Here is a 21,203-nt window from a genome sequence, read left to right as displayed (position 1 = left end):
CAGCTGCCCCTTCATGGCAATGATGATCCCCAGTGGCTGTAGCCTTGCCCAGCAGGAACATGTGCCCTGCTGCACCACAAAAACTGCTTTGGAGCAACTGAAGGAACACATCAAAGAGACAATCACAGTCTCCAAACAACCCATATCCCCCATCCACTGAAGCATATGAGGGGATGTGCCATGCAGGTCAAGACTGATCCACAGAGACCCCACCCTACCGCTCAAAAAACCCAAAAGACCTGCTGCCAGTGATTAAGTTGAGCCTGTTTTAAGAGCTCCTGTATACATTATTACAAAGGTGGTTTTAAAGCTGCTGCAAATGATGTATAACACTTACATTTTCCCATTTGGATTCCACCAGTGATTTATTGGTATGGTATGATACATTTTAGTAAAACAACACTATTATTCAGCTTGATCTATACTGTTATTTTGCCAATTATCTGCAATTATACAATAATGACATAATTGCTGCATAAACTGTTTATCTTTTTCACAATATAATGAGTTTGACATTCCTTATTGCAGAACATTATATATCTATGTCTTAAAGGAGCTTTGTATATTCAATATAACATGGGAAATTGTTGAAATAATTTTAGTTACATTACTGTTTATCATGTAAATCACATTGTAGGGATTACATAGCTAATGAAATGCATTCAAGTGCTTTCCACTGTGCGACAACAGAGCTACAACTGAGTAAAAAAGATTTTTGTAGTGTAAAAAGAACAAGATGCATACACATATACTTTTTTTCCTGTGGGACTTTTAGTAAAGCAAATCTTGCATCAACACTGCTCGAGCTTTCAGTTAGCCACAGGTGTGATTAAAGATATCATAGAGAGAAAATACAGGCTGTATTTTTTATGTGAAATATTGCCACCATTTCGTCAAACTAAGATCAACAAGCCTAGTTTTGGACAGAGCCCACGCTGTTCTTTATTTCCTGAGGGCACTCTGAGGCTGGCCTCAGATGTCTTTCAGTCCCTGCTCTCTCCTTCTACAGTGGAGGTCTACTGCACAGCATATGGATGCAAGTCTCATCACAATCTGACAGGTCAGCTTCTGCTTATGCTGTTTGGCATTTCACAAGCTCTCCAGATGTGGTGCTTTCTATTGTAGATGTCACTGAATGCATACAGCAATACATCTTCCATGCACTCCTTGTGGAGCCTGAAGGAGGTCCAAAGAGAACCCACTCCACACAAGGAAAGTGCAACCCAAATAATAACTAATCCTCAGGTCAATTCACATGCAGCATCACACACCTGCTCATTCACATCACATTCTGCTGCTCTACCTCCAAAGCAGACCTAACCCTTCTCCTGTAATTCCTCCAGGAGCAGCATGCTTTTTCCAATTTTAAACAGAACACAGAAAAAAAAAATCTGTACTTTTTAAATGCATCATATAAGTAAAACAGCAAAATAGGCAATTAAGGTCATGCTGAAAACTAAAGCAGAGATAATGAGGGCAAACTGAGGTGAAGTAAAATTGGAGCTTATGAGATCCTGAAACGGCGCTGATGTCGGTTCATTATATTTTTCTATCCCATTTAAAAATAATGATGAATCGACCGATTCCCATGTGAACTGATCCCTGTTTTCCAACTCTTTCTTCTTAGCCTGCCCTTAAATCAAAGAAAACGCAGATTCAGAGAAAAAATGACAGACAAGCTAAAAAAGAAGCCAATTCCCATGGTGGTGGATCCATTATCTCAGGATGCGGCAGGGGGAAAAAAAGACAAGAAAAAAAAAAGAGCTAATCATCAACTATTTTTGGCTCCAGGTGTAACCCACATGTGTGCACAGAGTCTTCATTACTTGGAAAATGGGAGTCTCAGAGCAGCCAGCACACTAATGGGGCCTCCGCTCCACAAACAACACACACATGTGAGCAAAGGGCTTCGGTGCTGCCAGCTGGCATCCACTCTTTTACCCCCTGTCCTCTGAAAAACACACCCACAAACACAAATCTGGATTGTTAATGGAGCTAACACCCCCTCAAACCTTTGGCCCCACTACTGCCCCCAACCCCTCATGCTTTGAGACATCACGTAGCTTACAAAGAGTCAATGCGCGTAGAGAAGAGACTGTAGGTCACAAACTAAGCACTGGTAAAGTAATCATAACTGAGACGTTTTCCATCCAATTCTGCTAATAGAACAGCCACATTTTCTGCCACTGTTTAGCTGAGCTGTCCTGGATAGAAAAACTCCTCATTAGGAAAGAGTCTCCTCAGTTTCCCTGAAAGTAACTAAGACTGGCAGCGGGGCGGCAGCCAGTAACACAGGGAGCAGAGATTGAGAGAGAAAAGGAAAGAAAGAGGAAAACAGGGGGGGGGGGGGGGGCACAACATCTGGGCTGAGTTAACCACTGGCCATTACAAGGTCCTGAACCCAGCAGGGTCTGATGGAGAAATGATACAAGCACAAAATACTGTGCATGATACTGATTGGGGAGGACGGTGAGTATTCACATAAAGACAAACCACAGGAGTAGGACAGTAACATCACGTGGAATTATGTGTGCACCAGCGACGAAATACGACAACCCCTAGAAGGTCAAAGGTTGGATCAGCCTACTAACAGGCAGCTTGACTTTGGCAGATTGTAACATATAACGACTGTATAGAGTCTTGAATCTGTAGCATAACTTATATAAACAGTGAAGATGTGTTGCGATAAAGACAATAAAACTAATGTACGTATAACAGTCTTCACTGGCATTACATGTAAAATGTGAATATTTGTTCAACCGCTGTCTGCTGCACACCTACTGAAAAAGAGGATGTTTTGAAGATGCTGTGGGAAGGTAAACAAGAATATTTCTGATATGGCACGTTTATATTCAGGATGAGAAATTGATGTTGAAAACATTTAGCACTAAAAAGCTGTTTAACAGCACATGAAAGCCTGTCCCTTAAATCAACATTTTTTTCCCTCCACAAATTGCCCAGTTCCAGCCATGTTCAGATATACTGGGTATATAGACAAATACTTTTTAAAACACAGAAGCATTTTTGGCCCAGTTTAAAGTTAAATTATGCTGTTTGTGTAGCTGGAATTCGGAGCTCAGCTTTGAGTAAGCCTGTGACATATTCTTGGAATAAGTTCCGGTTCTTTAAAGACATTATATTTCACATTTCACAACGTTGCCTCCATATCCCTGTGGTGTTAGTATTAGACATTCTCCGAACTCTAAACAAGCTTCATTCTGCGGGAAGTGAAACTTCATTCTCTGGCAAGCACGGATCTTCTGCAATCAGAAATAACTTGTTGTTAGAATACTGAACAGTTATGAAACTATGAGACTTTGTATTGACTAGATGCATATTTTAATACTCCATTGAATATTAGGAAGGTTTGGCTTTAAATTAAGCCTCCACAGCCGGGGACTTGAGGAAATTGCTTCAATCAAAGTCATTATTTCTATTATATTTTGAGGCAGATTAAAAGTTTATAAGATCACATAGTTGTATATCGGCAAATATTGTTAATAAAAAAATATTTTTTGTCAGGGATCCTCCTTCTCTTCTTTTGGCTACTCAACAAGTCACCTGTCTTCATCTTACCTCGTCCCGAGTATCCTCCTCTATCACTCCTCTGCATGTCCCCCTTCACTAAATCCATGAATCTCCTGTGTTCAACATCCTTTCTCCAGTATATGCACTATCGCTTCTCTGCACATGTCCAACACATCTCAACCTTGCCTCTTTCTGTCTCCACAATACTCAACCTGAATATTCCGATATACTAACTTCTAATCTTGTCACCTGTCTCCCACTCACTCACATACATTTATTCGATCATGTTTCTACTAACTCCTCTCCAGCCTCTAATACAAGTAATATCATAGTTATTTAACAGTAAACATAGGATTTCCTTTATAATCATGTCGGCTCCTGCTTCCAAGGTCAAACATGACTATGAAACTCAACTTTGAAAGGCCAAGTGTTCTTATGGTAAATGAACTGGTTTTTATATAGAGATTTTCTTCTCTACCTCATAGCGCTTTATACAACATGCCTCATTCAATCATTCACACCCACTCATACAAGCACTTTCTTCTACCTAACATTTCGACAGATGTATCAGAGGAAAACATCTTGCCCAAGGATATTTAGCATTCAGACTGGAGGGATCAAAGCAATCAAACCACCAACTTTCCAGTTAGTAGATGACCTGAGCACCAGCCGCCTCTCTTATCAAAAGCATACAACAAAAACTAAATGAACTTGGAAGTGCAATTGTCTTCTTAAATTCAATTTGGAAAATTAAAGCCAATACATAGAAAAGAAGTAACACAGTGGTGCTTAGGACTGTCACCTTACAGTAAGAAAGCCAGCTGGGGCCCACTTTGTGTTGGAGTTTGCATGTTGTCCCTGTGCCTGTGTGGGTACTCCCCAGGTACGACTGCTTCCTCCCGCAGTCCAAAGACATGCATGTTAGGTTCATTTAGATTCTAAATTGAACATAGTGTTAGTATGTAATAGACTAGCGATCTGTCCAGGATTCACCCAGCGTCTTGATCAATAACAGGCTCCAGCTCCCCACGACCCTGAACTGGATATTTTCTTAAGAAAATGAATCAATGGATGGACGAACATATGAAATGCTGACTGCACATTTTGCATCAAGTCACTACACTGCACTCTTTCTGCATGTGTTCACACTAATGAACTATGACAACACAGATTTCATAATTTGATATCAGCTGATTGTTGCAATCCTTCCATAATAACGGTTGATCCAAAATCCACATATCACAAAGATTAAATCTATGGGAATAAAATGTACTAGAGTGAGTTAATTTCACCTCAACCGCTCTTTCTTATGCACGGAGTTGCACAAGAAATGAAGCATCAAATAAACCAAGTGCAGAGGCACAAACACCAAAATTAAGTCCATCCATTTCACATCATGTCTCTGAGTGTTTCTCCTTCATGGCTGTCCCTCTGGGTCGACATCAGTGATACAAACTAAACTATTGTGCAGCAGTCAAAGAGCTTCTTTGTGCTGCCTGCCAGAGTCCACACACAATCTAAGCTCATCATGTTTGCCTGTAGTTTATTCAGCCAGTAATGAGTAATCTGAGAGTGATCGCACATTTTCCAAATACACACACACATATGCGCTCTTATTTTTTCACAATTATAAGAATTCAAAGAAACGCAGATAAGACAGACATCCAAGTGTAGTTTATTATGCCTGTAATTATAAATACAAGAACGGCTAACACAGAGTTCATTCCGTGTAATTTATAGCGGGATATAAAAGATGCTATAGCACTGAAACCACTTTGCTTTTCCTTGGCCCTGCCCAGTGTTCCCTCCTCAAGTCCAAACCCACGGCAGCCCATGGTCCTCTCTAATTTCACCCCAAGCAGCAGAAGCTCGAGCTGAAAAAGAGTAATGTGGCCCCCAAGTCCAGCAAACTATTCCCTTTTCCTGTCTCCCTCCTCTTCCAGCGACCACAGATCGACAGCTCTACGGCCAGCACTGGCCCAAAACTATGAGGGGTATTTTCAGCACTGTAATTTAAAAGACACATGGTATACACACAGGCACAAAGTCAAATACAGAACCACACACTCAGCAAATACACAGCCATTGGGGATAGATCAAAAGACAAGAGAGTGGAGGGGAGACAGAGATGCCCACAAAGACACGTGGCCCATTAGGATCAGGTCAGTGTGCCCTGAGTGCCGAGTTTGAGGAGTCTTGTACTGAGTAGCTCAGTACAGGAAAACAGGGTGGACGCCCAGCAACAAAGAGATGTGAAAGAAACTCATCTGTAAACAGGAGGCCAGTATTGGGATGTTATGGCAGGGAGGGTAGAACCAAGAATAGCAAAGAGATTTTTTTTTTTTAAAAACCTGTTTGTTTGGTACTTGATGATTCACCACTTTGCTATGCTCATGCTGTGTGTCATTTAATTCTGGAGAGAAATCCAAAGATTCAATTGATTTTGATATATATTACCATTTTAAAGGCTTTACGGCACAAACGAGACGGCTTAACTAGGATATGTTATATGCCCAGTGAATGTGTGGTTAACAGATTTTTGCTTTAAATCATATAATTTTCTTCAGATGACATTAGTTGGTGGTTGATGTACTATTTAAAAATCTATTTGTAACTCTTAAACCCAAACATATGTTGAAGGATATCTAAAAGTTTATCAAAAAGCCCCTTTACTTGGGAAAAAAAAAAAAAAAGATGTTCAGGGGAAAAACAAAAAAATTTAATCTGAAATTGAACCCGTCTTCCGTGCGCCAACTACCTAACAACTGTCGCTTGTGCACATACATACACACTTGCACTGATTACAGATGCAGTATATACACTGCTCTTTCTGTCCAAGACCTTAATTACCCTGTGCAGTCTTATTTCCCATAAATACAGCAGGAGCAGGGCTGTAATTAGGGCCTATATTTACTCCACCTGGCTAAGGAAGAACCCAATTCAGTGCTGGCCACAGGGATGAGCAAGTCCCACTCAACTAGGCTGCCTTTGGAGGAACCAAGGCACCAGCTGTGTCCCAGCTCATGGTTCTGGATGCTGTGGAGGATGAGGAGTGCCTCGCAAAATCCAATCGGGTGCACAATAAAAACTGTGTTGCAGTTCCTAATACTGTATTTGCTGGAATGATCTCCACAAAATACTTAATTTGAAAGAATGCATCCCCTAAAACAATAGAAGCTGTTTCCTAAATGTAATGTAAACGTATCTATGAAGCGCCTTGAGGCGACTTTTGTTGTGATTTGGCGCTATATAAATAAAATTGAATTGAATTGAATTGAATTAAACCATCTTTGCAACCCATCTCTTAAACTATCTCATCTAACTTTTGCTTGTCTGCTGCTTAGGATTCTTAATTCCTATTTTTCTTATTGTTTGCGTGTGAAGTCCCAGTCAACTACTTCCTAGCAAAGTGTTTATGTATTGACTGGTTGGCAAGTTGCAGCTGGAGGTGGCTGGTAGCTGCTGTAAAATTGCTTCCTAAAGCCCCACTCACACCTAGTGGCCTAAACAGCAGTCTATGCCCCTCTGGCAACGACAGGTTGCTAGGGAAAACTGTGTATTCGCTGACCAGATGGTGAGTTGCTGAAGGTTGCCTGTAGCTGCAAGATTAAATTTATTGCAAAAAGGTATACAGTGCTGTACAGAAAGCCATGTTGCCATTGGTTTGCATAGCATCAGATCGCCATGGTAACGTACAGTTTGTACACAAGACATGCCTTGTCTGCAAACATTCGCCAACTGCTTTGGTAAGTAGTAGTGAAATTCTGAAAATGGTAAATAGACTTATACTTAAGTGGCACATTTCTACTCAAGTTGAGCACTCAAAGCAATTCGTACTCAAGTCTCACTCACCCAGTCACACACATATATTCATACAGTGCTTCTCTCTATGCCTTAGATCTTTTTCTAAAAGACACACTGTGATGGATGCATCGAGGATCAACTCTGGGTTCAGTATCTACTGATTCTTTGATATGAAAAGTCAGGAATTAATCCACCAAGCGTCTGACCATTAGATGACCTGCTCTTTCAAATGAGTTCTTAAAAGTATAATGCAAAGTGGAATTCAGCTGAACCGTAAACCTCTTTGCAACCGGTTTCACCCAGTGACAGGCATGAACCTCTAGCAACCACACACTAACTGGTTGGGGAATACAAATTCATCCCTAGTAACCAGTAGCCACCTTGGTAGTCGCAGACCCACGTCTAGCACAGTGTGATGGGGGCTTTTACACTGCATGTCATTTATCTAGCGACCATAATCACATTGCAAGTGATTGTATTTAAGTAATGGGCATGTTGATGTTTTCAGCATACTTCTCCATTATTGAATGAATACAGATGACAGGAAAGTAGAGAGAGAGAGCTGGGTGATGACATAACGCAAATGGTTTTAGCAGGTGAGCTGCATGGCACTCCTGCTCTTCTAATTTTTTAATATTTCTCTTTAGCCTTGTTCTTGCTTTCGCAAGAGCCACAATTATAACAAATAACTCCTCATTATTACATCTACATGAGCGCACCTGCTTTTTGAGGAACCGATCAATAAGCCTGCATTTACCTTGAGTTGTTTCTCATTCCTGTGATATATCCAGTGACTGTTAACTACCTAAAAATACCTGGAAAATACAACATTTCTTTTGCAGTCCTTAAGGGAGGAGGAGAATAGCCAGTACAATCACTCATTGGATCAGCACTGCACAGATGAGTGTTGCAAATGATACGTCGGCTTCCTTCCAAATTCGGGCAAAAGAAAAACATTTCTTTTAGATGTATACATTTCACTTTGTTTACTCCGGGGAAATTCGGATTGAAAATTGGAGAAACTTGTGCTTTACCCTAATGCTCCCCAGCTTTCTTACAATATCCTTCCCCCAGAAGTCTTTTCAGAGAAGAGTTGCGGCGTCTCCTGATGAAGACAACTGACTGGCGCTCAAGCAGGAAGGAAAACAGACCTCCCAGTGAGGTTACAAATTCGCATAGTTTGGCCATTTCTCTGCCCCTCTCTGTTTACTTTGTGGCCACAATGGCCGTTCCCTGCCATCGCATCACATCTACAACAACAAACCATTGAAAATGCAAAGTGGAGAAAGTGCTTGAAAATGCCTTCATGTCAGAAACAAACAAACTATTTTGTGGAATCTCATCGAAACCACTCATGCAATGTGAAATGTTGTGCTATGTTATGTTTTATGGTGTCGAACTGCTTTGTGGCTCCCACTCTTCTCTGCGTCAGAATTACTGCACTCATCATGTTTCAGTGTGTTAAGGATTCAGCACCCACACCCTTCAGCAGATCTGGTGCTAATAGGAGTGGCAGTGGCTCTCCCATTCTTTTGACAGAGAAACACATCTGAAAGCTGTATGGGTGAGGTTCTGCCCACTCTTCAGAGGGCCCAGACCAAAGCTTTTCAAAGCAGGACCTTCTGGTTTTCTGTTATAGAAGCAAAAGAAGAAAGGGAGAGAATGCAAAACCAAAAAGGCAAGAGCAAACCCTCTCATAACTTTGATCTGGATCCCAGCTCTCCTTGGTTTGAGGTGGTGAATTAATGTGCTGACTACAGAGAAGCTCAGTTTGCTGAATCACATATCTGCACATATTAGTAGTCTGCGAGGCAAAGACACACATTAATCAGAGAAAGCAAAGAGAGAAACAAAGAGGGTGGAGAGGCTAGTAGACTTGGCTCAATGGTCTCTGAGTGTCCTTGCGGCAAGCCGTCTAAGAAAACTTTTTTTAAAGCCACAAACCATTTTTGAATTGACAATTTTGTTGCAGACCAGCTGGGAGAGGGAGGGATAAAAAGAGTCTAAAAGGAGTCTATCATTAGCTTCTTATATATCTTATACAGAAAATAAAAAAGAAGAAAAGAGAGTTAAGCAAGCATAAAAACAAGAGTAAACCTTCAGTCTGTCTCCTACTGTGGTTGCTTACTGCATTAATAAAGATCTCTGACAATAGCTGCACTGCTTAGATAGAAAAGTGTTGACAATGCATTTGTTATCTCTTGTAATAAAGGAAGTAATATGGAAGATGTGGCACAGGGAGAATGTGACATAATTTAACATCCAATTTGACAATTTGCATCCGTGGCACCTAGACTCTGGAATAACCTCCCTGTTCATATTCGTACTGTCGAGTCTATCCAGTCTTTTAAATCACGTCTTAAAACGTATTTTTTTACTTTGGCTTTTGATTCTGTCTAGTTGGCTGGTCTAGCTTGTTGTGTTGTTACCTATTGTTTGTTGTCCTCTTTTATTGTTTGTTTTAACTGTCTCATGCTTTTACTGACTGTGAAGCACTATGGTCAACACTGTTGTTTTAATATGTGCTATATAAATAAATTTTGATTTGATTTGATTTTAACCTTTTTCTAGCCATATAATACTCAGTCGTTTCTAGTCTTAGCAAATGCTCTGCCTGTTTTTTTAAGTTTTTCTTGCCATAAGCTGCTTTTTAAATTATTTTGATTCCAGGCCTTATACATTTGGTCATCGACCAAATGAGCTAAGACTCAATCAAAAAAATGTATGTGGATAAAAAATTATGGAATCTCCAGGATTATTCAGATGCAGCAGAACTGGGAAGAGTAGATGTGAAGTGCAAAATCTGTGCAGTACTCGTTTAGGAAATAATTTTTTAAACTGACCTAAAGACCTTGCCTTTTCACATATTTAGTTCTCCCCATTCCTAAAATGTCCTAGTGCAGCATATCCCCGCCACTAGGAACCACTGGCTCCTACTGGAGACACTGTTTGAGACAGACAGACTACCCAGCACTGATTTAATCTAAGCTAATGACACCCTTTGGCTGCACGAAGTTGTCTGGAATATCATATTTTCAGGCAATTTATAGCACCGCTGGAAACATCTTCTTCAAGTCTGCATTGGATTTCTGGGGAGAAAACCCTCCTGTGCAGAAAATTCCAACAGGCTGCAGAACAGCAGTGTGCTAAAATGACATCAACACTGAGACACCTGATGTAAACAACTGGGTTCAAAGACTGGAGAGAAGCCAGCTCATGTTACCTCAGAAAACAGACACCCATTCATTCCATTATAGGCAGTAAGAAGTGTGGCACAAATAAAATCATCTGCATACCCTTTCCTTTCCTTTGCTGCCTCACTGACTTCAGAGACATACCTCTGAAACTGTAACCCTTACATAAAGGTCTCGAAAGATTCAAAACAAATAAAGAACACATGGGCGAGTACATACTGTGCAGTGTGAGTAGATACAAATGTCTTCACATGTTCGCAGGTGCATGAACCCACAAATATGCTTCACTTCCATACAGCCTGCTGTGCCTTCCAGGTATTTCTGTGATATAATATATTAAAGCTGCTGCTTCATGTTGTGTTTTTGCAAGGTTCTTCATATTTACAAATCTGAACAAGAGACCATCAGGCACAATACTACCCCTGTAATTAAATCAGCCTGGGAGGTCCACTGTGGAAATGTGTGAGATTATTTGCACTATACTGAGCTGCCTCTCGCAACACTCACTCATGCCTCCCCCACTTCATCTTTTCTTCCTCATCCCCTTAGCACACAAATGCCCTACCACTCCACTTCCTCATTGCTGCTGGGTAAAATTGTCTCAAAGCTGATCGCCAGTGGAGGAGAAAGGGGAAAAAAAGGAGGGGCTGGGATGGGTACCCGTGGGAATTAAAGAGCAGCGATGACATCGTGTGCAGCACTTCCATAAATCAGTAGTAGATAAATTACTGTGAGTGGCCGGCGGTGAGCATTCTTGGTTACTGTTAACATGTTTGTCACTAGATGGAGTGCGGGAAAGTAAAGGGACTTATATTACAGTAAATGGCAGTAGAGCACAGTGACAATGAACAGGGTGGTTATTCTACCAATAGGTACTTTGAAGAGAGATGATTTTCTATTTCTTCTACACTGTAAACAAAATCCCACGCCACAAAAAAAGCAAGAAGTGGACCACAGTTACAAGTGTTACAATGCCCAGAGAGCAGCTGCAGTTGTTCCTTTGGCAGCATTGTGATGACTTTTTACTGGAGACTTACCTGAACAGGTGCCAGCTGGGCTCGGGGATCAAACACGCGGATCATCTTATCCTAGCCAAGCATTAAAGAAAGAGAGACTTAGTAAGTAAATTAGCAATATTAGAAATTTTTATTATTTTTGATACATGACACAAATATTAAGAGGGCCAATTTAAACTGGGTCTTTTTAAAAACAAAAAAAATAATGTCTGTGTTGTAATTTAATCTTTTTTCCTTCTGTGGAAAAAAGCTCAATGGAAAGGGTTTTTTTAAGTTTTTTTTTTTTTTTAAAAAGTCTATATATCTCAGTAAAATTAAGAAAGAACAACACAAGCTCTCCAAAGTGCCCTTATTCATCAGCGTGATCTCACTGATTCATTGTTAGCAAATGCAACCCAGTGACCTCGCCGTGGCCTCCCGTGCCGTGACCCCGGCCAGCCCAAACATGCATTAGGCATCAATCAAAGCAGCCAATCACAGTGGCTCCTATGTGATTGGAAGGAAATGGGGCCTAATGGGATCAAACTGTGACTGGGACATGTGTGTCTGCAGCACGACCGTGATCACCGCAACGGCCTAACGTGAGGAGCTGACAGCAGGCAATACTCTAAAGGCAAAACCATGGGCAGTTTTAAAGATATACTATGCTAACTGTGATGCAGTTAAACTCACATAAAGATGAGCTCTGTGCAACAGAATATAACAGAATATAAATAAAGAGCTACATTTTTGCGATTTTTTTTAACTTGAGTAGTAAACAAGGGTAATAACTAATGTTCTGCTTCTTTCTCTGCCTCTCCACTCATGTGTGAGTGAAGCCCACCCACGAGTATGATGGCCCAAAGCTGTGTCTTCAGGACTCTGTGACCTGGGGCTAAGCCAAAGACTCAGAAGGCAGACATACACACAAACACACCCACACGGGCCACAGCCCACCTGCTGCCAAAATGCCAGATTTTGTCTAAAACCAATCTATGAGCTCTAAACTATCTCTAAGTGGTAAAGATTTATTTGTGGAGCTTATTTTGGGCGATAGTAAGCTGGTGCTGCCCCTAACAATTATGTCCATGATTTATCTGAATTATGTTGTGAATGCTGAAACCTTCAATGCAAACCTTAGACTAACCAAACACATACATGCCGACTCTCTCACATAAGATATGGAAGAGGACACCAACTTGTGCAAATACACAAATGAGAGGTTTCTCACATACAGATGTTCTCCAGCAAGCAAACGCGAACACACACACTCAAATAAACAAACACACCTTGTTAAGCCTATGACAACAACAACACATATAAACTTTACCTAAACTCATAAATGCAAAGTGGCTAGATAGCCTTGTGTGTGTTTATGAGTGTGTTTGTGTGTGTGTGTGCTGAGACAGCTGCTGTTTAATCAAAGTGATGGAGCCTCATTCTCAAGCTGCTGTTAATGAGTTTTCGCCACTTGTGTGTTGCACACAACTTTCACATGTGTGCAAACACACACACAGATGCTGGGAATCTTCGGCCAGGGCTGCTCTCTCACTCCAACTTCACTCATCAAACACACTGTCCTGCCAGCTTGTTGTTTCCCATGGTTACTAGTGTAGTGTAACTGTGACTGGCAGTTTGGGATTACACAACCTTTTAACCAGTGATTCTGTGCTCTGTTTCCCACAGAGCACAGATAAAATTCAAAATTCAAGGTGAACCATGGGGCATAAACCCACAGACACCTCACTTCCAGACAGCATACCACCCAGGCCCGTCCATCATTCAGATAAACAAAGGCCTACCTCCATCCCTGCTCACACTACCTTTGGGTTTCATTGCACTGAATGCTGCCTTTCTCCACAGTGTGTCATAAATACACATCTCTCTAGGTTCAAATGAGGCCTGTCATGATTCTTGCTCCTCAGGGTGGTGGTCTCCCCTTCATCTTCCCCCAACCCAGCCCTGTGCACAGTGTTTACCCTACAGGAGGGCTGGAGAGATTGGACCCACATGTTGGCAGGCCCTATTTGCTTTAATAAGCTAGATTGGGGAGACTGAAAGGGGCCTTTTGGTTAAATGACACCAGATCCCAATGGGGCAAGAATCTCAGAGGCCTCACAGCCTCTGATCTTGCACCCCACCCCACCGCCACACCTCTGCACACTTGTTTCTGAGGTGCCTGGTTCTTTCCGTCTAAGTCTCACTTTGGACAGATAGGCTTGTTAGCTCCGGTGAAGGCTATTATCCTGTCAACTTAATGTCATCATTTGGACATAATCCATGACTGTTGGAATAATTTGTTACTTGTCAGAGCAAAGACAAACAAAGGGAGCCTGGGCCAACAATGTTACCTGTTAATTACATGCATGTGGTATATTTCTGTGTCAAAGTTTATTTGGTCTCAAGCTCAAGTAAGCTCATTAAGTATTTGTCAAATTTTCATATCAATCACTTAATTTGATCTTTTAGTAAAGTTTACTCTAGTGAATAATGTGACAGTTAAAACAGTGTACAACAGAATAATATTGAAAAAATGATCCCTGGGCTCTTTCTATATTCAAAATATACTCATCAAATAATTCCCTCTAAACTTATAAACTTATATTCCTAAACAGATTTAAACCACATCCTTTCTTCCTCTTTCTTTGCCTAAATTATTAACACCCAAACAGAAAACCCTTTGGCCATAAAGACACAGTTTTCCAGACTTCCTTTCTTGAGCAATTAATTTAGTTTATTTCATGCTTTTCCTATAAACCACATACCCAGTGGAGATGTCAAACAAGCACTGTTCATCAGATTCTAATTCTTCTTATTGGGTTTGGGGCTCAGGGATCAGGTGGGGGCAAGACAAAACAAAGGCCTTGATATATTTATCCTTTGCACGCAGCTTGTTTCCATTATTAGAGCCTTTATTGCCAAGAGACTGAAGTTTCCAGTCTGATGAAGAAAATCTCCACAGGCCCTCTGTTTTAATATCTTAATAATGATGCCAAAAACATTAATAAACGGTAAATTACATCTTTTGCTATAAAATTGGCTTTCTAAATTTATCCCTTTTTCCCCTCTAAAGACCTGCTCAACAGTTTCCTCTATCTTTTTCTAATGTGTAATGTGACCCCCACCCTTTTTTATAAGTTTGACCCGTGTTAACAGTTTTCTGAAATAAACTCATATAAACAGATAAAGTGCAGCAATGTTCAATGTGGGGCTTGCTGCACTCAGTGTGAGACACTGACTGCATCTAGTGGTCACAAACTACAACTGCAACTAGAGCAATCAACTCTCCATCCATATATTAGAGGGTTACAGCATTCACTTTAATTCACTGTAACGTACAGTCACAGTAAAAAGAAAGTACGTCTATGATTTAATGCATTAGGATTTAATGAAAATAATCTGTCCCTAAAAGGGTCTTAATATTTAGTAAATACAACCTCAGATGAATTACATCACACGATATATAATTTTAATGTGACACCATTACATATTTAACAAAGTAAAAATGCAGAAGCAGTATGTGAAAAACTAAAAACATCTTTACTGATTCCATAAAAATTAAGAGAGTAAGTAGCAGCCACGTGCTGCTAATACTTGATTAATTGATCATCAGCAAGTGTGAGCACCTCCATAAAAGCAGAACTTTTGCTCGATCAGTACAAAGAGGACATCAATTTCTCTGAACTTAGAGAAGCTGTTTTTGCTGCTCATTAATCTGGTTATAGAGTCATTTCCAAACAATCTGAAGTCAGTTCAGTGAACAAAAGTATTCACAAGTGGAAAACATTTATGATTGGTGCCAATTTGACCAGGAGTGAAAGCCCCAGTAAATTCAGACTGTACTGGCCTTGGGGTGAACTGACTTTAATGTTCAGACAAACAGCAAAAACCCAAGACCTCTATCTTAGACTGTACAGGCCTCAGTTAGCGTGCTAAATGGTAAAGTTCAGTAAAAGGGATTGGGAGGGTTGCCGGGAGAATGTCTTTCCTCTCCAAAAAGAGCATACACGGCATTTCAGCACAAACATGTGATACCAACTTTTAAGCACAGTGGTGGAGAGGTGATGCTTTGGGCTAGTGTAGAAGTGACAGGGCCTGGACATTTTGCAGTTATTGAGTAAACCATGGACTCCTCTGTAAACCAAAGTATTCTTACTCAAATGTGAGCCCATCTGTCTGACAGCTGAAGCTTGACCAAATTTCTATCATGCAACAGGACAATGATCCGAGGTGAAAGACCCAAGGTGCTACAATGGCCTAGTCAAAGTCTAGACCCCAGCCCGACTGAAATACTATGGTGTTACCTTAAGAGAGCTGTGCATAAGCGAATGCCCATAAAACCTCAATAAACTGAGTGGGCCAAATTCCTCCACAATGATGTGAGGGACTGATAAAGAAAAACAAGTACTTCAAGTTATTGCTGCTACAGCTGGTTCTACAAGCTGCTGAATCGTGGGGTTTCCTTAGTTTTTTTACACAGTGCTTCTGCATTTTGGCTTAATTTTGACTAAGACTTAACATCCTGTTCAGGTTGAGCTGTCCTCACCTTGCAGGAGGACGCCAAAAGAGATCCATCGAGTTTCCAGCCGAGACTCTGCACCTGGTCACCGTGCTGCTCTAGAACTGCAAACACGCAATGGATCTTTTAAAGTGGTAGAAACTGGAAATAATGTTAATGTTAGACAGTGACAAAACAATGACAAAGAAAGTTAAAATGGTTTGGAAAAAAAAGAGGGAAGCGAGGACAGATTGACAGCACAAACACAGACAAGACAAAAAACAAAACAAAACACACACATCAATGTAAAGAGGTCACTTCATGAAAATGCAGGGAAGAGATGAGGCCATAAATCAAGCACACAGTGTTCAGAAAACACAACAATAAAAGTATGAGTGGTTTACACCTTTCACCAGTGTAGGCATATGTAAGAAATTCAAAGCATGGCACGTGTAAGCTGAAGTGCCATAAGTGATCACAGCATAGCTTGTGTGAATTATTTCACCATGACACACACCACAAAATGAAGGGTGCTCTTGTTAAGACAGTGACACACAAAGTAAAAGTGAAGAGTGAAAAAACAAACAAATAAACACAAGAACCCAAACACACGCTCACTTAGATGCACATTTTCTCATTCAGATCTTGCTCCTTGACCACACATGGAAAGAAAACTACAAATGAGGGCGATGAAAGACACGGTGGCAGGTTGGATCAGCAGTGAGCAGCAGCAGCCAGGCCAGCTGTCATGGGGGGTGGAGAAGGAGGGACACAGTATGTGTGTGGGTTGGGGTTGGGGTTTTTTTTTTTTTTTTTTTTTGGGGGGGGGGGGGGGGGGTGAGGCCAGAGGATAGTGATTGTATCCTGAGGCCAGTCCAAGGAGACTGGGGCCAGGATTGCAAACCAAAACATTACCTCTGCTGCTCCAGCACTTAGACAGAGCCACAGGGCTGTAAAACGTAGGCAGTGTCAGTGAGAGAGTCTCCAACACAAAAAAAGGGCAAGCACTTCACTCCACTCCATATATAAACTTTTGTTACACACAGAAACAAAATGCGGCACATTTACTGACAACTAACTGACACAGACTGAAATGTTAAATGTGAAAAACAGCACGGCACATGATGTACGAACAAAGATTTTGAGATTTGTTTCAAATAAAAAAATTAAACTGTGCTCAGCTGCTGGTTGTAGTTACCTGCTAGCGGTGCTTCCTGGCAGTTGGTGTCCCAAATCTGAGCAGACTTAGTGGCGCCAACAGCCAGCAAGCCAGAAGAGGTGGGGTGGAAGAGCACCAGCTCGAGCCTGCCCTGACCTGGCCGCAGGGTCAGCTCTGGACTGCTGGACTGCTCCTGCGCCAGATCACACAAACGCCACAGCTTCACCTGCGCACACGAAAGGACTAAAAATAAAGATAATGGCTCTTTCTCCCTGTTCCTGCCACCTCTGTATCCATTTCAGGGAAAAACCAAACCTTCTTCCCTTTTCTCCCCCTCTCCCTCCTCTTAGCAAAACAAACAATAGGGCTAGATCAGGTGATTCTGAATCCTCCCTTAGTTACACTACAATAGGCCTAAGCTGCTGGGAGGATTCCCATAATGCACTGAGGGTTTCTTCTTCACTCACTCACTAAATGTGTTTATACATGACTCTGCATTTAATCATTAAGTATTATTATTGTGTGGCTCTTTTCTACAGTGTGTTTTTGTCCTCTCTCCCTCCCCTCACCAACCGGTCATGGCTAGGCTAAGCAACCATAAGACTGCAGAGCTGTGGTTGTCTTGCCTCACAAAGGGAACAAACTGTGTGAAGAAGATCAAAACAGCATGTAATTAAAATATCAAAGTGTAACATCAACCAGGCCGTCAAATGATGTATTTCTCTAAATGTTGAATAATTTGGGGTCTGGGCTCATGTTATGTTTCTAACATCAATATCAGATTACATGAAAATGTATTCAAAAGAGTTTATATAAAGTCTAGTTAAGTCAGGAAAAACACACAATTGAGATCATGTTTCCCAGACATTTTCCCTGCTCAGCACAACCAAGCTGGTGAAACAATATGACGTGCTGGCAAAAGATAAGAGGAGAGAAAGTGTTTTGCAGATGCGGGGCATTGCAGATCACTTTGGTTCGTGTGTGCGGCAAAAGTTGCATATCTTTACGGGTCTGTGAGGTAAACCGAGCTGCTGAGTATGAAGACGCAGGACCCCGCTCAGCACATTCCAGTAAGCTGGGGCACCTGTGGCTGAGAGAAATGAGTCTTCAAAACGTTTAAATAGGAAAAACAATTCAAAGTCCTGGCAGGAATAACAAAGCCTGAGACGATGGAACGTTGGCTTATGAGTATATTTGAACGAAGAACGAACAATGTCAGAAAGAAGTAGGACACTGAACAGCTCACCGTTTCATCTACTGAGCACGTTGCCAGGAGACTCTCATCAAAAGGAGAGAAGTCCATGTCAGTCACAAGATCTGACAGGAGAGAAGGAAAATTAATTAATAGACATTAGCATAAGATATTAGAACCAGGTCATGTGTCTACTTTCACTTCTGAGAAACATCATGTAGATTTCTCATGTGATTTCTGTTTTTAAAGAGTTTAAGAGGCAATCAAAAGGATTTAAAAAAAAAAAAAAACTACCAGAATGGCAGGAAATCTGGGTGACAGCCCGCTGGCCGTCTGAGCCTGGTTGGACTGAAGACAGGCCCAGCATGCCTCCACCTGTGGACACGTACAGTAGACAGGAAATGTCAGGAATTATCCTTTCAAAAATTCAAAATGTTTCTTCTAACTGTGTTTGATTTTTAGGTTATGTTATCTTGATATTCTGAACTTGGGTAACAGCAGTATAAACATGACTCATACTGTAAAAAGTGGGTACTTCTATCTGACAAAGATAAGCCTGAGTAAATTCAAATGTATTTTTAACGTGATGATTTTATTTAAGAAGTGAAAAAAAAAAATCGATCCAAACCTATCTGGCCCTATTTGAAAAGTAACACCCCACCCTTGTTAAATCATGATTTAACTGTAATTAACCACATTTTTTGAAAAGCTTTGTTCAGTTTCAGTAATCAACCCAGGTTGGAAAACCTTACAAAGCCATATCTAAGGCGTTGACACGTCAGTGAACCACAATGAGAGCCATTATCCACAAATGAAGAAAACTCAGAACAGTGGTGAACCTTCCCAGGATTGGCCGGCACATCAAAATTACTTCGAGAGTGCATCGACAACTCATCCGCATTTGGTGATCAGCTCACACCCAAAAAATGATGATGCAAAGCACACCAGCAGGTCCACCTCTGAACGCCTCAAAAAACTAAATGAAAGGTTTGGAGGAACCCAGTCTTGAACCTGATTGATATCCTTTGGCAAGACCTTAAATGGCTAATTTATGGTCAAACACCCTCCAATGTGGCTGAATAAAACAAAAAGAATCAGCCAAAATTCCTCCACAGTGATATAAAATACTCATCACCAGTTATTGCAAACACTTGATTGCAGTTCTTGCTGCCAAGGGTGGCACAAACAGTTAGATTCAGTTTGCAGGCAATTACTTTTTTCAATTACTTTCTCAGACAGGGCTAGGGAGATGATATGAAGAAATCATCATTTTAAAAAAAATGTGTTTTGTATTTACTCAGATATACTTCTTTTTTTATGATCAGAAACATGTAAGTATGACAAACATGCAAAAAAAAAAACTAAGACATCAGGAAGGGGGCAAATACCTTTTCACAGCACAGTATAAGGGAATGTTACTGTTCTGCCAAACCTTTATAGTCTTACCAGCCTGCTCAGTATTGAAAGCCACCAGCTTGGAACTTGCTTTGATGTGGTTGCCCTGGGAGGCAAAGGAGCCAGCACGGACATTGTTGATCCACTCCTAGTGGAAACGCATGGGTTTAATAATGCACAAGCATAAGTCAATGCAAAAAAGACCACAAACAACCACCTCCTCTTAGTTTCATAATATTAAGCCACACACTGTCACAACCATAAAAAAAAAGAAAAAGAAACCAAACACTGCAATAAACAGGAAGGATCTGACAGAGAGCACACACACATACACGCATGAGTGGGAAGGAAGTGGAAGTCCTCCCTGCTTTGCACAGCAGAGAACTCTTAAAACTCTTTCATAACATTAACAAGGCAAGAGCAGCTAGAGGAAAGTGTGTCTGTACAACATGCTCCAGTAAGTACTGCTGTGCTGCTATTCAGGAAACTAAGAGCAATCCTGATGGTCATTCAGCCGCTAAAGGGCACTTTGACAGCTCCAACAGCCTTGCAGAAGAGATGTATTGCTGCTCTGTTCATTCATTTCAAAGCACTCTTTGCATTTATCGCAACAAGACTAGACATGTTTGTGTCAAAAGCGAGGTAGACAACAAATGCAAATACATCACAATAGAGGCCGTTTCAATCCCAAACAAAATCCCAACATACGACTTAACTTAAATTCCTCCATCTAAACCACATATAATGCTGATTATTACAATAACTGAGTCTATAAAACTTCTAGTTATATCATCTGAAAGACAACTTTATGTTCACTGGTCACTTTCTTTCACTACCTTTTTTAAATTCCTCTGCAGGCCAATGATTTGAAGTAGCTTTGACATAAAATTGCTTTCTTTTCTCATTCTATCCACATAAGCCTGCATCGCCTCCTGACCAACATTTCACCCCTGCACTGAGTATAAAATGTCAGCACACAGACACATGACTTCCCATTAAATCTGCTCTCCGGTGCAAAGGGCTAGTTTAACATTCACAAGAGCAAAGCACCACCTGCTGTCTTAAACCCCAAGCACAGATTTGGAGAGATACCACTGTTTCTGTGCATGCCAAGGATTGCCTCTGCTTTAAAAAAAAAGAAGAAAAAAAGCTGGGGATTACATTATGATATACACCTCACAAAGCAGAGCTTTAGGCGTTTAAAGTTGAGAAAAAATTGATCCAGATTTGTATGCAAGACACTGCAGTCCAGTCCAGACATGTCAACAATTGCAATCTGCAGGACTACTATCACTGAAAAAGAGGCAACTGTGGTAGTTATATGGTAGTTATATTATTATTATTATTATTTTCCTTTCCCAGTGGGGAAATTTTATATTTTTTCCCATTGGCTGAAAATCGGAGCAATCAAAACCATGTAATACTGCAGCAAAGAGCT

The 21,203-nt window shown here is 40.9% G+C and overlaps 1 protein-coding gene across 1 annotated transcript in view; it reads right to left on the bottom strand.

Moving 5' to 3' along the window:
• coro7 (coronin 7) overlaps positions 1 to 21,203 on the bottom strand; it is a 107,972-nt gene that overhangs the window by 86,229 nt on the left and 540 nt on the right. The window contains exons 2-7 of the mRNA XM_085157911.1: positions 19,817 to 19,913; positions 18,665 to 18,745; positions 18,425 to 18,495; positions 17,218 to 17,404; positions 16,068 to 16,144; positions 11,564 to 11,614 (exon numbers count right to left, since the gene is read on the bottom strand). Coding sequence (XP_085014037.1) covers positions 11,564 to 11,614; positions 16,068 to 16,144; positions 17,218 to 17,404; positions 18,425 to 18,495; positions 18,665 to 18,745; positions 19,817 to 19,913 — 564 coding nt within the window. The remainder of the gene's footprint in view (positions 1 to 11,563; positions 11,615 to 16,067; positions 16,145 to 17,217; positions 17,405 to 18,424; positions 18,496 to 18,664; positions 18,746 to 19,816; positions 19,914 to 21,203) is intronic.

This window comes from Neolamprologus multifasciatus, chromosome 4 (assembly GCF_963576455.1).
Source record: "Neolamprologus multifasciatus chromosome 4, fNeoMul1.2, whole genome shotgun sequence".
In the NCBI taxonomy this organism is placed as follows: domain Eukaryota; kingdom Metazoa; phylum Chordata; class Actinopteri; order Cichliformes; family Cichlidae; genus Neolamprologus; species Neolamprologus multifasciatus.
This window is presented reverse-complemented; position numbering and strand designations above follow the sequence as displayed.